General features: G+C 44.8%; 1 protein-coding gene across 1 annotated transcript; it reads left to right on the top strand.

Annotated features, from left to right (window-relative positions):
* Positions 1–14,135: 14,135 nt before the first annotated feature.
* b3galt1b (UDP-Gal:betaGlcNAc beta 1,3-galactosyltransferase, polypeptide 1b) lies at positions 14,136–15,496 on the top strand. Its single transcript, XM_084689414.1, has one exon. The coding sequence runs from the start codon at positions 14,362–14,364 to the stop codon at positions 15,346–15,348; it is 987 nt and encodes a 328-aa protein (XP_084545540.1). The 5' UTR covers positions 14,136–14,361; the 3' UTR covers positions 15,349–15,496.
* Positions 15,497–15,637: the final 141 nt, after the last annotated feature.

The raw sequence follows: 15,637 nt of genomic DNA, 5'->3' as shown, positions 1-15,637 counted from the left end.
AAATCATTCGTTTGATTAAGTGGCAGCTTCATCTTATCCTACTTGTTGTTTTTATAATTAATTAAGTTCCGGTTTCACCTCTAAATTATTCTCTTTGGTGATGCTAATGTGAGAAACACAGTAAAACAAGACCACAACTCTTAATTAAAAGTTCAGTCTATCATTCCTGAGAGATCCTGCTTCTGAGAACATCCTCTTCAGAATAACAAGCCCTGCTGTCTTTCATCTCCCAAGAAGGCCCTGCTAATTCAGTTCTGTTCACCTGCTTTGGGATGGGGTTTTTTTTTCCACAAGGCTATGATTTTCTTCATCTCTAAAAGAGAAAAACAATTTCATTAGTCATTAATTTAATGCTAATTCGTTTGATTGATCTTCAGTGTATGGGACCAACAAAACCAGAGTTTTCCGTTTCCTGTGAGATGTTGGTTCATTGTTGAGAGGCAAGCAAACCAGTCCTTACAGTATCATCCAGCTGGTCCCCCCCCCTCCCCATGTTTCAATCATGAGCCCGTGTTTGATGTGTAGAGTTGTAAAAGCTCTTTAAGACGTTCTTTTGAAATGGCTTTTATGATTTCAACGTGATTTGTGAACGATTATTCCTCACTTAAACTGATTTGAATCGTCGGCTCTTTGTGGTGAAGTCAAAGCACTGTTTTCACTCAGGGCGACTCTGTGCAGTCACCCGCTCAGAAATGGTCCATTTCATTTTTCAACATGATCGTGCCTCAAGGTAAAAATGTTCATAAAAAGCGATTGAGGTTTTTTGACTCATTGATTAAAGTCATTAGGAGGAAGGCGCAAGCCGCGAAGCAGTCCAATGTGAGCCCTGCTATAAGCCTTTGTACATTCTCAACTTGGACCAGGGCTAAGAGAGCTCCCCAAACTGCATTAACATAAGCTGATAAAAGGAAGTACAGGACAAAAAAACGATTTTGCGATCACTATACTTAGCACTGTTAAGGTTTCCAGTCCACCTTTCAGCTTGACAAAACAGTCCCTCGGTCACAAGAGTCTTTTATCATGAAACACAGGTAGTGCTCAGCCTTTAAAGTGCATTTTCAGCCACATAGAATGTGGTTTGTTGATTCTGTTTCTTTAGCTTTTAAAACCACATCACTGGAAACTGGAAAATTATAGATAATTTGATAACAACTTTCATTTACCGCTGAGATGATCGTTGGCTGCAGAGACAGAACCGGGACTCCCTCTGCTTCTACTCACTATGAAAGCAGAGTTGCACATCTCCCAACATCAACACCTCACTGTGATAATGCAGGCACTTTGCTGGTTCTGTCCATACATATTGCCCTATAGAGGATTTTCACGACGCGTCATCAGACCGGACGTCGCCATCTTTGAGGCACTCCGCATCACAACAAAGCACAGGCACTGAAGTATATACCGAACGTCGTCAAGGAAAATGGTTAATTATTTCCGTGTTTTAGGTTGTACCAATAGGACAGATCAAGAAAAACAATTGGAATATTATCGACTTCCAAAAGTTATTAAAAACCAAGGCGAGGAATGCCAGAGATTATCAAAGGAAAGGAGGCGCTTTGTGGTTGGCAATGCTCAACCAAGATCTACGAGGGAAAAAACAGGATTGAGAGTCACTTGCCTACACCTTGAGTATCGTAATGATATCATACAGTTTAGGTTGGGTTGGTTAAAGACGTTATTGCATTACTTACTTTGGCCTTCACAACACAACGGTCGTTGATAACTTGGTACTGCGTCTCCCCTCACCCATCCACACACCATCTGGTTATAGGCCTCCAAACCTTTGTAGGATTTAAGGTCTTCCGCTGTGTATGGGCTTGGCGAGAAAACCAGGTAGTTGACTTTATTGGGATATGCAACTGAAGGAAGAATCACCGGGTCGTCACGGATCCAAGAAGAGGGAGCTACAGGGATCCGCACCGCCGATAAATCGTAATTTCTCAAAATATTGCGCCTTTTCTTGTGGTCCAAGACCTTCCCTATATGCCTTTGCATCTTGGATGCGCTTGATGAGCTTTTAGGTTGTTTAGACATGGCTACATTCACTTAAAGTATCCAAAGCGCACAATACTCCATTGTTTGTTTACACCGAGTGCCCCCACAATGGCCGTGCATCCGGGTTACCGCCCGGAACGTTTGGCCGCGCATCCGGGTTACCGCCCGGAACGTGACGTCGATGAAAACCCTCTATAAGCTAAGGCAGTTACAGAATGTGTTCGGACATGCAACATATGCTTTCCAACAGATAGAAAATACACTTTTGATATTTCCCCAATTTGGACAGTTTATTCCCTGACGTATAGGTATGTTAATCCACGTTGTGTTAGATTTTTACACATTATATTCAAACGTGCCAGTTTTGTCTCAGCGTATCGGTAGATCAAACTGAAACTGGCTCTGCCATGGTCACCGTGCACATCCGCACGGAAACGGAGCGTTTCCGCTCCTCCGGGGCCGACGCAGGCCCAGATTACTGGAGTGTTCTTTACACTTCTGTCCTGATTGGATCCTGCGCTCCTTTCCGCTGCCTGGCAGCAGTGCGGTGATGAGAAACACGGCCTAATGGTTTTGCGTAGAGACCAATCAGGGTGCAGGCCATCTGCTGTCCGACTCTAATGACTACCTGCCCGCCGCTCGGGCATATTGGGCTGGATGGAAGTCTAACATACAGGCTCTCGTTACGCTCATCGTGGCTTGGCTCATTTTAAAAACACGACCTGCTGTTGAAAGAATTGGTTGCAAATGATTAGAACTGTCTCATTTAAGCACACAAACACAGTGCTTCAATGCCAGGCTGACTGTAATCTCAGAACCGTCTCGCTAATATGGATTCTCCTCTGAGACTGACAGTGAGAGGTATGATACCAGGACAGCCAATCAGTGAGAGGTATGATACCAGGACAGCCAATCACCTCAAAGAGTGCCGTGCTGGTGGAGCCATAATTGTTTCAGTTCCAACTGTCTTCAGAAGGTATATGTTAGAAGCTCCAGCGAGGTTGGCTTTAGGCCCTGAACACTACGTTTGTGTGAGAAGGACGTGTCGCATGTGCTTTTCTTTGCCTTCCCAGGAAAGCAATATGCGTTAAGTTGGGTTAATGTCACTCAAAGTCTGGCATTTGAGGACGGATTCTCATATAGCTGACATTTCCTAGAAGATAAGCATTTGCATAGTAATTTGATAGTCTTTATTTTTTCATGTGTAAAGCTGAGATGTGTTATCTGTGTACACACGATTCCGATCGCCATGTTTTTGCAGCAACAGCCAGACAGTTGAGGCCTCTTGGGGTCCCGCTGTCAGTTACCACACAGTGCTGAATGCTTCTGTGATGTCTCTTACACCTGTCAGTTACTACACAGTGCTGAATGAATGCCTCTGTGATGTCACACTTTCAGACTCCTCCTCATCCTTTTGAGGCAGCTATCTGTAATAGAATACCAATAATGGGTTTAGTTTCACTTTCGCACTGTCGTCCCTGAAGCGAACAGAGCAATCAATGTGGAGGAAGCGAGCGGACCTGGAATCCCGTTCAATCCTCATCCGAAGGCTGTCACCTTCTGGCAGATGTCTTTTACGCCAATTACATATCAAAGGAGAATTTATTGCGCTCATTTGTGACGGCATCTGCACTTGTTTGTGTAGGACGGGGATGTTTTGCTTGGCTAAGATAGTCTTGTTAGTCATGTCGGGTCGCTGTCATCATCCTCGTGGTGTTCGTACGCCACAGCACGGTACAGATACCGAGCCCTCTAAAACTTTCTTCACGGTACGTTCACCCACGAGGCGAGACTAACCACAATAGTTTGATAGAGTTCTGAAGCCGGAAATTATTTTTATATGACTTTGCATATTTTAGGAAACAGCACAGTCACCTTAGTTAACTCTGTCGGCCTGCCCTTGGCTTGGGATAACTGCATTTTAAGAATAATTTGCTAAAGCAATGTGCAAAGCGTCTTGGATAGTAAAACCTATTTGTATCATTATTCACATTTGATCCATTCAATGGATCCCATTGCAGAAATGGCAATTGTAGGGAGATGGTAGAATTTAGCTCTATGAAGATGAACTAAAACCAGACAATAAGGTCTCTGAGAACCTTCACAAGGCTTATAAGGAACAATAAACCCTATTAAAACCAGCCATCCCAGTCTATATTATACACCCTGTCATGATTATAAATACTTATTGAGGGGTCAGGATGATGTTACATTCTAGTAAGTAGATGTTCTTTTAAGGCTTCTGTTGTTATCCAATTATAAGAGTTTGTTTTTCAAGCTGTAGCAAAATCTGAGATATCACCAGTGTCGTGAGAATTGGATTTAGGATGTGCTCATTACCTCAGTTGTGCTTGGTGTCAATTCCAAACAAATATTTGTTTAAATGTCAGATGAAGTATTTCATCAACAGTGTAATGTAATTATAGAGTCGGGTACATGGAGTGCCGTACTTGCAGCATCATTATGTGAAGGAGGACCAGTGACTGGAGGCACAGCTAATGATGAAAAAGTTCCCTTTTCAGTTCTCCTCTTCTGCAACAGTTTCCTGCAGTCAAGTATCACAGGGACACCTGGGGGGGGGGGGGGGCTCCTGGGAGGGGGAGGACTCCTGGGGGGGGGGGGGGACCTGGAGGGGGAGGACTCCTGGGGGGGAGAGGACTCCTGGGGGGGGGGGCCTCTCTGCTGTCAGGCCAACACTACACAACATTACCATCCTGTACCTACGCACAGTGAACCCACGATACAATGTGCGTCACAAACGCTCCCTTGGCTGCAGACACTTAAGGTCAAGCAGAAGGGGACAGAGGCTGGGGGCCAGTCCCAGACCCACACAGCGCTAGGTGCATGTTGGATGTTCTTTAGACGTACGTGCAGGCTGTTCGGGCTGTTTGGGCACTCAGGGGGCACTCTGCTCACGCTGGGTGCATCGGGGGAGGGGGGGGTGGAGGGGGGGGGAGGGAGGGGGAGGGGGGGGGGGAGGGAGGGGGAGGGGGGGGGCAAGCGCTGGGCAGCAGCTGTTCTGGGAGCTCAAACGCCGGCGTTGTCAATCAGGAGTACGGCCTCCTCGCGTCTCTGAGGGAGATGTGTGGACTGCAGCTGGCTGGGGACAGATCTACTAGGGTGGGGAGAGATGTGTATGGAGCCACGAGCACCGCAGGTCAGGAGGGTACAGCTGGAGGAGAGAGGAGGAGGGGGTGGAGGGGTGGGGGGGTGGAGGAGAGGAGAGGAGGAGGGGGTGGAAGAGAGGAGGAGGGGGTGGAGGAGAGAAGGAGGGGGTGGAGGAGAGGAGGAGGGGGTGGAGGAGAGGAGGAGGGGGTCCTCCTTCCAGAGCCATGGAGGCAGGATCTGTGACTGCTCCTCCCCGGGTGGGAGTCATTACTCCTCTGGCACCACCCGCCGTCTCCCCCGGCAACCTAGGAGATGACTCTCATTGTTTCAGATGCAGCTAATGATTTATTTACAGCCTCGGCTGTGCCCAGGCTTAAAATTAGCAACAACAGCTTTGCCACCAAGTGGGTCTAGATAAGATCTCTCCTAGAAGACTGCGTGTTCTGCCTGGTGTAGAGCTCAATAAGTCATGCTTAGGAGGGAGCTTGATAGCTTTAGTTACTGGTTTTACTTTGCAGTAGCATCAATCTGCTGCGTATGGTTGTCATGTGCCGGGGGTTATTTAAGAGGATTATTGATAGTCGGTTGGCTTTTTGACGCCATCTGAAGATTAGCCATGCTCTTAGCATCCATTTTAGCAGAGTATTGATATTGCAAGTGCAAGGCCCAGATTAGGCTGCTGAGCAGTGAGCAGATAGGGCCTCTGTGAGGGAGAGGGGCAGGAACCCAGATCCCAGTGATTGCTGTTTTCCAGGACCAAACTGTCCTTTGCTTCCATTTGAATTGATTTTATCCTCTTCAGAAATCATGATGAAATGAAGAGATAATAAATGTGTAATCATTTTGCAACCGAGGATTCTGAGTTGAGATTTAAAAAAAACGATTGGTCATACATTTCTATACTAGATGGTATTGTGTTTTATAAGTTGTTAAAAATGTTCAAGGTTGCATAAGTGCTGACTGCTGTGATCAGACCATAACGGACCCTCTGCCAGATGTCTCCTGCCCCTCCCCTATCCCTCAGGTCAACATATGGTGTTGCCAAGTGTGATAAAGCGGGCAAAGAGTCAGCGTCTTTTGGATGAAAGCGCACGAGGTATTTACTTGAAATAAACAGGGTTTCACAAAACAAAGGTCAGACGCCACTCGGATATTAACATGAAACAAGAATAAGACTCCACAACGAAGTCGGAAACATCTCGGCTTATATAGCCGTCCTAATTAGTCCCAACTCAAAACAGGTGCGTCTTAAAATTCCGGTGACGCAGACCGTGCCCTCCGCCACACCAAGGCATTCACAGGACTGATCCCGTCTCCTGCCCCACGAATGTTGTTCGCATTTCTGAACATGAAATCGTTCCCAAATTGAGTACATATGACGTGAGACGTGAAACCAGACAATCTCGTCCCCGTGTCAGACTAATTTACTGAAACGGTTTTAGTAAGCAAGGGAGGCGTTCAATTGAGTGCCAAGGTTTTAAACCGTTATTAACGCTCTCTCACAATGGATATTGCCTGTGAGGCTTTTATATTTTGTGTATGGAATAGTAATGTGACAAGGATGCCAATTTTTACGAGCTTGTTTGTCTTTTCAAACTTTGCGTAATCAATCAAAAGTTTTAATTTAGCTCAATGTGTCTTTACTCCTTTAATTGCCCAATAGATTTTCCGATGTTGTTTGGCTCTCTGTAAAACCAGCTCACAATTTAAAACAAGCCGCAGGCGTGAAATATGTAAATGCCTGTTTCCTTAATGTGTTAGAGGGTGCAAGATAAGTAGGCATTGTTGTTATTTTAAATAGGATTAGCAATCATTTGATTTATGAAATCATGTGTTTCTTGTCTAGGAGGAACAGACATGCAGGCAGGATGATCACAGTCTACCTGGATATCAGGGTACTGACCTTGAAATGGGCAACTGTGGAATGGTGAGCTGGATTTAATTTCAGAGTGTCTAATATAATTTGCTCAGGGTACTGGAGAAGATTTTTACCTCATGAAGGTTATGGTGCTTAAAGTACATGGAGAATCTCAGAGGAAATTTCCAACATCTCCTAGATATTCATGGTTGACTACATTATAGCGAACATCACTCAGTCAAATATCAGAAAGGCCTGAAGTCTTGTGCTTCCCCAGGGGTTTGATCTCAAAGGGAGTTCCATCTTCGTCAGATTTCAAAAGTTCCAATTGCAGCTCCAAAGCAGCAGATCCCCTCTCAGCGGTCTGACGCCCTGAACCCATTGATCTCCCCGGAAACAGTCCTGCAGATCTCACAGCCTCCGTTTAGGGCAGAGCATTAATTGGCATTCAGTGATGAAACAGAGAGAGTAATAAGTTATACCGATACTTTTTGGAGATGAAGTATTTTATATCTCTTGCAGGGGGGTCTGCCGTACTAGGTCTGCTTAGAATAACGACCTACCCACCCACAAGGAAGGGCTAAGTGACTCCCACAGTACAACCTTTCTGTTCTGTCTGTCTACACTGTCTATACTGTCTATACTGTATACACTGTCTATACTGTCTATACTGTCTATACTGTCTATACTGTATACGTGTGCTACTCTCTCTGTCCTGTCTGTCTCTATATACGTGTAACCGGGTCATATTTTGAGGTTCATTTCTTCACAGTTGTAAAGGGACATGTCTCCTTTAAATGCCAGAAAACTACATTGACATCAATAGGTAGTTCCTTGATTGGTTTTGTAGTGAATTCTGGGTAATTGGACAGGAGGGAGAACGTGGTACATCAGAGAAGGTAGCTGACTTGAGGGAGAGTTGGTGGTTCTTGCTTAATACTGCTTGTAAGTGGGACATTTGTCTTGAAATACTGTAATATACGTGTATTACTCTCTGTCCTGTCTGTCTCTATGTACGTGTGCTACTCTCTCTGTCCTGTCTGTCTCTATGTACGTGTGCTACTCTCTCTGTCCTGTCTGTTTCCATATACGTGTGCTACTCTCTCTGCAGCTGGAGAACATCAATGCTCAAACGAGTGTCTGGGAGACAGAGACAGAAAGCAGATTGAAAACGTACCACATGCTGCGCTTCCGCTTGTCGACTTCCATATCGTTTTCATCTCATCTCCTCTCCGCATGGCTTGTCTCTCCGGGTTTTTTCAGCTAGTTATGTCTCAATTATAAGTTACATTAGAAAAACAACAACACAACAACAACGAAAACACATTGTGATTGTTGTCCTCGTTGTTTATTCGACGCATTCTGAGAATAGCAGCTTATTAGAATCCAGTGTAACCTTTAGGAAAGCTTTTATCAGAATCAGAATCAGAAAGGGATTTATTCGCCTTGTATGTGTCACTGAGCACAGGGGGACTGGTTTCATGTCTGTTTCCACTATAAAGGAATAGAGGAGCATTGCCACAGTATCATGACATGAGGGATAAAGGAGATACAGCTGGCAGATGCTGTACAGCAGCTCTTGCAGACAGATGATATATTGTTCCTTGTTCACAGACACAGGTGGTTTGAAATCCTTCTTTTGCGTTTACAATGACACTTGACTATAACGACACTTTTGGTCACTTACGGCAAAGAAGAAACTTGCTGTCTGTAAAAAAAAAAAAAAAAGGAATATTGAACAAAAGAAAAAATGTCAAAGTAGGTTGGTGTTTCTCTGATAATGTGTCATTCAGTTCTATTTGTATCTTTGTTTGACATGTTCTTTGGATACCATAGATGTCATTTCATAGTTCTTTTGAGGCACAGCTCTGCAACATATCTTAGAAAAATACCCACTCTCAGAGGACAAACAAAAGAACTCGGAACACGGAATATAAATATCCCAAATGGTGTGAATGGTTTGGTATTGTACCAGATGTCATCAGTTTGACCAGATTGTGTCTACACAATGTGAAAGGTCTGTCCATAGATCAGTAAAGGGCTGCAAAAAGTGATTTCTGTGAGTGTCCAGAGCAGAGTACTATGGTCCTCTCACCAACCAAACCTCATGCTCCGTGTAAACCCTGAACCTCTACGCAGACACACAAGAACACTTTTTCTATGTCACTTTTTGATGAATGGGCGTCTTTGTGTTATGGTCCCGATAGAAGTTTGTCTGCAGCCTTACAATAAATCATGAGAAATTGGGTGTCCTCTGGTGGCTTGGAATGATTATGTAAGTATTGTGTTAGGATCCCCAGGGTGTCAAACAGGATGGCCGTCTACACGTGCAGGGAAAGGAAGCTCAAGGAGTCCTTATCAAACTTTCTGGGTGACTTTCTCAAAGTTACAGTTACAGAGTTCTAGGAGGAGAGACGGTATGAGTGTCTATCTAAACTGAGGGCACATTCTGTCAGCTGTGCCTCTATTCGTCACGTCCCTTCTGTCAGTCAACGGACCTGGTGTGGTTACATCCTGTAGCGGATGACGTGATTGGCTCTCCTCGTGACATCCAGTATTATGGAGATGGATTGGAGTAATTGCCCAGCAAAGGTCTGGCTCTCTGCCCAGTGGCAGGGCTCTGGAGCTGCAGTCATCTGAGCACAGTCAAAAAAGCCCACCTTCCATGCACTCATCCATGCACCCATCCATGCACAACATCCAGATACACGCTGTACGTTCAAATAAACCTGGAGGTTGTCCACACCATGTGCAGTACAAGCAGGTTGATTTGTTAGGTCATTTCTAGCTTCCTGCAGATCCTAAAGCATCTCTGATGACTCAGTGTTGATCAACTGAAATGTATGGTGTTCTTGTTCCTGCCAGGTCAAACGATGCCATCATCGATAGCCAATAGGGTTCTCAAGCTCAATATGAGCAAAGTTTTTCTGCCACTTGTGCTTGAACAACTCCAGACAGTGAAGAGGCGTTGGTACGTGCTGTGGACCTGGAACCCATCCTTACACTGTTGGACTGTTGAAGGCGGTTTATTAGGGTCGGATCTACCAATGTGAAGGAAGCCGGTCTCTCTCTCCTGCACGTGCTCTCTCTCTCTATGACTCTCTCTCCTGCACGTGCTCTCTCTCTCTCTCTCTCTATGACTCTCTCTCCTGCACGTGCTCTCTCTCTCTCTATGTCTCTCTCTCCTGCACATGCTCTCTCTATGTCTCTCATGCAGCCTAATGCCCCTCCCGACCCCCTTTCAAGTCTGACTCCCGCCTGTTTCCATGGCGACAAAAAGTTCCTGTCTCTCACTCAAGTTTTACAGAAAGAAAAACGTTTGAAACGCAAACGTTATAAATATTGTTGTCGAAACCCTCTCGACTTGACTAATATTGTGCAAACACCATCTGTCATTTGAGAGTCATGGACTGTGTGAACAGAATGGCAGTTGTCATGACTACATTTTCACCACCAAGGCCTTTTCCTTTGACCGGAGTGTTAAGCAGGGATGGACTCGAAATGCCTTGCATATTTCAGCTGAAAATGCGTTTGTCTATTCTGCTGTCTGGAAGTGCATCTCAGCAACGTCTTAAGCAGGCAAATTTCCAGAACAGTAGGAGCTCATTAAGGGAACAATAAACTTACTGTTCCAAGAAATTGAGAAATAAGGTGCCATCTTCTGTCTGTGACAATAGGTTTGGGGATACATTTTGTGAAAGCGTTTAGCTCAGGTTTAATGTAGCTGGTGATTCATTTGACCAAGCCTTAAAAATGCTAGGTTATTAAGGAAGAATTTATATTTTATGAATTGCAGAGTAAATGTGCTGTCACCTAATAAAGATTAGCCAGGTTTTACCTAATAACATCTGTGTTTATGTCAGGAGAGGACTGGAAGGAAAGAAGAAGAAAAAAAATTGAGATTTTTGATCTGGCTGGTGGAACTTGATCTTATGCATTTATGTGTGCACACATGAGCATGAGTGATGTGAAAATCTCATTTCATTTTAATGATCCCACTAATCAACAACATTATCCCCTCACTCTTTCACTGGTCGTCATACCTGTGATCAGGTATTCAGGAGCACGCAGTTTCTGTCTGTCTACACATTCCATGTGATTCTCCACTACGAAAAAAAGGTGATTTGCAACATTTTAGGTAGTCTTCGATTTATTAGGTTTTGACAGAAACATTTCTCCAGAACACTGTAACAGGTATCCCCCGTCTCAGTCACTATGGCATGCTGATTCAGTATCCATCAGAGGAGAGGATGGGCAATCTGTAGCACAAGAGATTCTTACATAACTCTTGAATAGAGCGTGGGAGAGTTCCTCCACCTTCAACAAACTTCCTCCACTGAGAAATAAGACCTTGATGACACATTGAGACACAGACTTAAAACCGATGATTCGCCCCCTGGAAGTTTAAAAAAAAAGCACCACTAAAGAAAAAATACACCATTGGAATCAGACATTTACACCGTTCCGAAAAGAGCCGGATCCATTTTTTCATGACCAGGTGGCAGAGAGGAGGAAGTCATGAGAAACGTAGGAGGAATGATGACAGCGTGATGACGGGTCGGGGAGAAACAGAATGGAAAGAGACGCATCCCACACAAAAGAGGCAGGCCTTACAGTATAATGGATCTGTCGCCTTACAGTATAATGGATCTGTCGTATACCACAAGGCATCTTTCTATGACACGTGTGTAATTCTGCCTTGAATCCAGTCTAATTAGTTGGTTGTGTCATTATGCGGATTTACAGGACAATACCTCAAGGCATCTTGAGGCTTCTACAGGACAGCACATGTGCAATACTGCCAGTCTAATGGCTTGAGTGGCTTATTATACAGAATTATTGCTAAATTGTTGATGTTAGTATGCCAGTTCTGGGACTGTGTAAAATCTAGCAGTATTCCTCCTGTTGCTGCAGTCACGGAGACTGAGACAGATTTTTATCAAATATAAAGTCCAGTTAATATGTCTGGTGGTGTTGCCTTGGAAAGTGATAGTGTGTTTTCAGAAATGTTATCAGAGCGTTTTCCCCAAAACACCCAAGTGTGGATTACCTGAACAAGAGGGAGTCTTGGCTGTTCCTCCATCAAAAAAACCAGCATGTGATTTCAAAACGTTGTTCAGGCATAGAACATTGGGCGTTGCTGTCACCAGATCATTGTCTGAGTGGGTATGACAAAATAATTGAAAAAGGATTTACAAGAGTCTGAGCAAGCTAGTGAAGGACAAAAACCTCTCATATCCCCCAGACCGCCTGCTCCAACACAGCTTCAGTCGGAGACCTAGCCCAGTGCCTCTGCCCCTCTCTGCTTCATGGCCCTGGGTGGCCCAGATATATTGAAAAGTGGATGGGGGACATTTATGTGGGGCTCAGTAATGACTCTGTGACACCAGTGCATTTTTCTTCCACGTAGATGGGGCTATTTCCACCATAGTCAGTGCTGGATCTTCTCACTGGAAGGTGGCCCCCCACAGGGCCGCATCACTCTGCCAACGAGAGCACTGACCATTTCTACTGTCCTTGTCTGTCATGGTACGTTAGTCAACGAGAGCACTGACCATTTCTACTGTCCTTGTCTGTAATGGTACATTACTCCAGCTAGTTCCACTAGTGCACTTAAAGAGTACATCAATTTCTCGGAGATGACTGTTGGAGATTGCACACATAGGCTTTTTCAAACAAACTGTGGCAAACCTACATCCTTCTCTGTACTGTTGTATGCCAGGATCTGCTGCGACTGGCTCGGCATGAAGGAGTTCCAGTGTTCCGGAGTTCTTGGGCAGGTTAGCTTGTGGGTGTGAAGTCGAGGCGTCACAGAAGTGTGTATTCTTATGAGTTTGGGCAGTGTGCCTTTTTAAATAAGTCATTGTAAAATGTCCTGTGACCAAGAAAAATGCATGTCCAGTTCAATGGTTTCCATTTGACTCACTGCTTTGTTTGTGATTTCATATCCCAATATTTCATGGCTGACTTTGTCTCCTTAAATATAACCTCCTGCTATCGATTGTATAACAAAACAGACCATTGTGGCACTGGCATTAAGTATGCAATGAGATCATTTTTAATGGCTAAAATCCATTCGGTTAATAAGATTGAAATTGGAAGTATGAGCAGAGGAGTCATATAAGTGTTTACTACCTTTGGTCCATCATAACAGTTTCATAAAACAGAGAAGCTTGTTTACTGTGCCACTAGCTGATCTGTAGTGCAAGAAAAATACCCTTTATATATATATATATATATATATATATATATATATATATGTATATATGTAATATTTATGTCATAAATACTGAATACTGGTCACTTAGGTCAGCGCTCTTACACTTAACACTTAACATATGTATGTTTCTATATTTTGTATCATTCAGTTGGAATGTAGATTGAACCCGTTAATCTCCTGAGCATGTGTGGTTTTCGGTTTCGTCTTGGTCTCTTGACCGAACTCTGACCCCAGAAGTGCGTCAGAAGGATGTTGTGTGCCCGCTGGGTAGGAATGTTCATGTCAATGATGATATAGTAAATACTGAAACCAACCTAACCTGTCTGACAATCTGAGGTAAGAAAATGTGAAGCTGTTTCCTTAGTGTTGGTTCTTCAGGAGAAAAGGGGATTATTCTCAGATGTACATTTTAAACAACTACTAAAATTAAATGTCATAGTATAGTAATACATTCTAATGTTTATAAAGTGAACTATTACACATTTAAAAACGTGTTGGACAGTCTATTTCTGCAGCTGTTACTTGCAGCTGGCAATTTTTTTATTCAAATGTAATGATAAACACCACTGGGATTAAATGATCTCTCAAAGATATAGCTGCTGTCGAAAGCTGTTGGTTGGTGGATATCATCTAGTCTAGAACACGACAGACTGGATATCATCTAGAAACACATGACAGACTGGATATCATCTAGAAACACATGGCAGACTGGATATCATCTAGAAACACATGGCAGACTGGATATCATCAAGTCTAGAAACACGGCAGACTGGTGAACATTTGCTGAATTGTGTTTTTGAGGATCAATGATGTATAACTTTTTGAGATGTCATTTAATGCCTTCCAGTCTCCCATTCAGCAGATGGATGTTCTCTCTGGTCCTAAGGTGTGTATCCAGGTTTATGTGTTAATAAATCACTATTCTCTCTTTGCAGATGTAAATGGAGAAGTTGAAGTTCCAAGAGGAAGATTTGGAGATCTTTGCAGTTTCAAATCGGTTTCGCAATAATAGGCAAAGAACAGAACCACATTGTTTCTGGCTAAAGCGATCCATTACTGTCAGTTAATGTCACTCTGCACGTTGGAGCAGCATAATGCTGCCCTACTGGGAGAAACACTGCTAATGGAAAGTAAGCTGTTAAAGATTCAATGCATTAAAAACCCAGCCTAATGCAGCAGAATGCCTTCAAAAGTCTCGTGCTTGTACCTGTTGACAGTCGTTTGCTGGGCAAGCGCTCTCTGGTACCTGAGTATATCCCGGCCCACATCGTCCTACGTTGGGCAGCTGTCTGTGCCCATACGGAAAGCCGCGAAGCCCCTCAAGAACACGACCTTCAGCAACATCCGCACACGGCCCCTCAATCCGCACAGCTTTGAGTTCGTCATCAACGAGCCCAAGAAATGTGAGACCAACACCCCCTTCCTGGTGATCCTCATCAGCACCACTCACAAGGAGTTTGACGCCCGCCAGGCCATCCGGGAGACGTGGGGTGACGAGAGCACCTTCTCTGATGTCCGCATCGTCACCCTCTTCCTCCTGGGCCGCAACACCGACCCGGTCCTCAACCAGATGGTGGAGCAGGAGAGCCAGATCTTCCACGACATCGTGGTGGAGGACTTCATCGACTCCTACCACAACCTGACCCTCAAGACCCTGATGGGCATGCGCTGGGTGGCCACCTTCTGCTCCAAGGCCCAGTACGTCCTGAAGACGGACAGCGACATCTTCGTCAACATGGACAACCTGATCTTCAAGCTGCTGAAGCCCACCACCAAGCCCAGGAGGAGGTACTTCACGGGCTACGTCATCAACGGAGGGCCCATCAGGGACATGCGCAGCAAGTGGTACATGCCCAGAGACCTGTACCCCGAGAGCAAGTACCCCCCGTTCTGCTCGGGGACGGGGTACGTGTTCTCCGCAGACGTGGCCGAGCTCATCTACAAGACCTCCCTGCACACCAGACTGCTCCACCTGGAGGACGTGTACGTGGGGCTGTGCCTGCGCAAGCTGGGGGTCCACCCCTACCAGAACAGCGGCTTCAACCACTGGAAGATGGCCTACAGCCTGTGCAGGTACCGCAGGGTCGTTACAGTCCACCAGATCTCACCGGAGGAAATGCATCGCATCTGGAACGACATGACCAGCAAGAAACACCTCCGATGCTAGCAGCGTCCGAGGTCCTGGTACACTTGTGTTCTCTCCCTTCCTCCCTCCATTTCTGTTTCTTGTTTGCCTTCTCTGTCAGACTGGTACTCTAGCAGAGCTACAAGGAATTGTAAAACAGCGAGACTTTCAGCCAATCTTAATGAGTCTTTAACAAATAGATGTTGATACTGCTGTATTTAGGCCCATCGTTTCATAGGGATATGCTGACAGTGAGTAATTTCCTTGCTGTTCATGTGTGCACGAGGCTTGTAAAGTGCATGTTCTCATTGAGACAAACAATACCATGATG

The sequence above is a fragment of the Hypomesus nipponensis genome, chromosome 23, assembly GCF_054491055.1.
Source record: "Hypomesus nipponensis isolate SF chromosome 23, ASM5449105v1, whole genome shotgun sequence".
In the NCBI taxonomy this organism is placed as follows: Eukaryota; Metazoa; Chordata; class Actinopteri; order Osmeriformes; family Osmeridae; genus Hypomesus; species Hypomesus nipponensis.
Note: the sequence above shows the minus strand (reverse complement) of the source record. Positions and strands in the feature narration are given on the sequence as shown.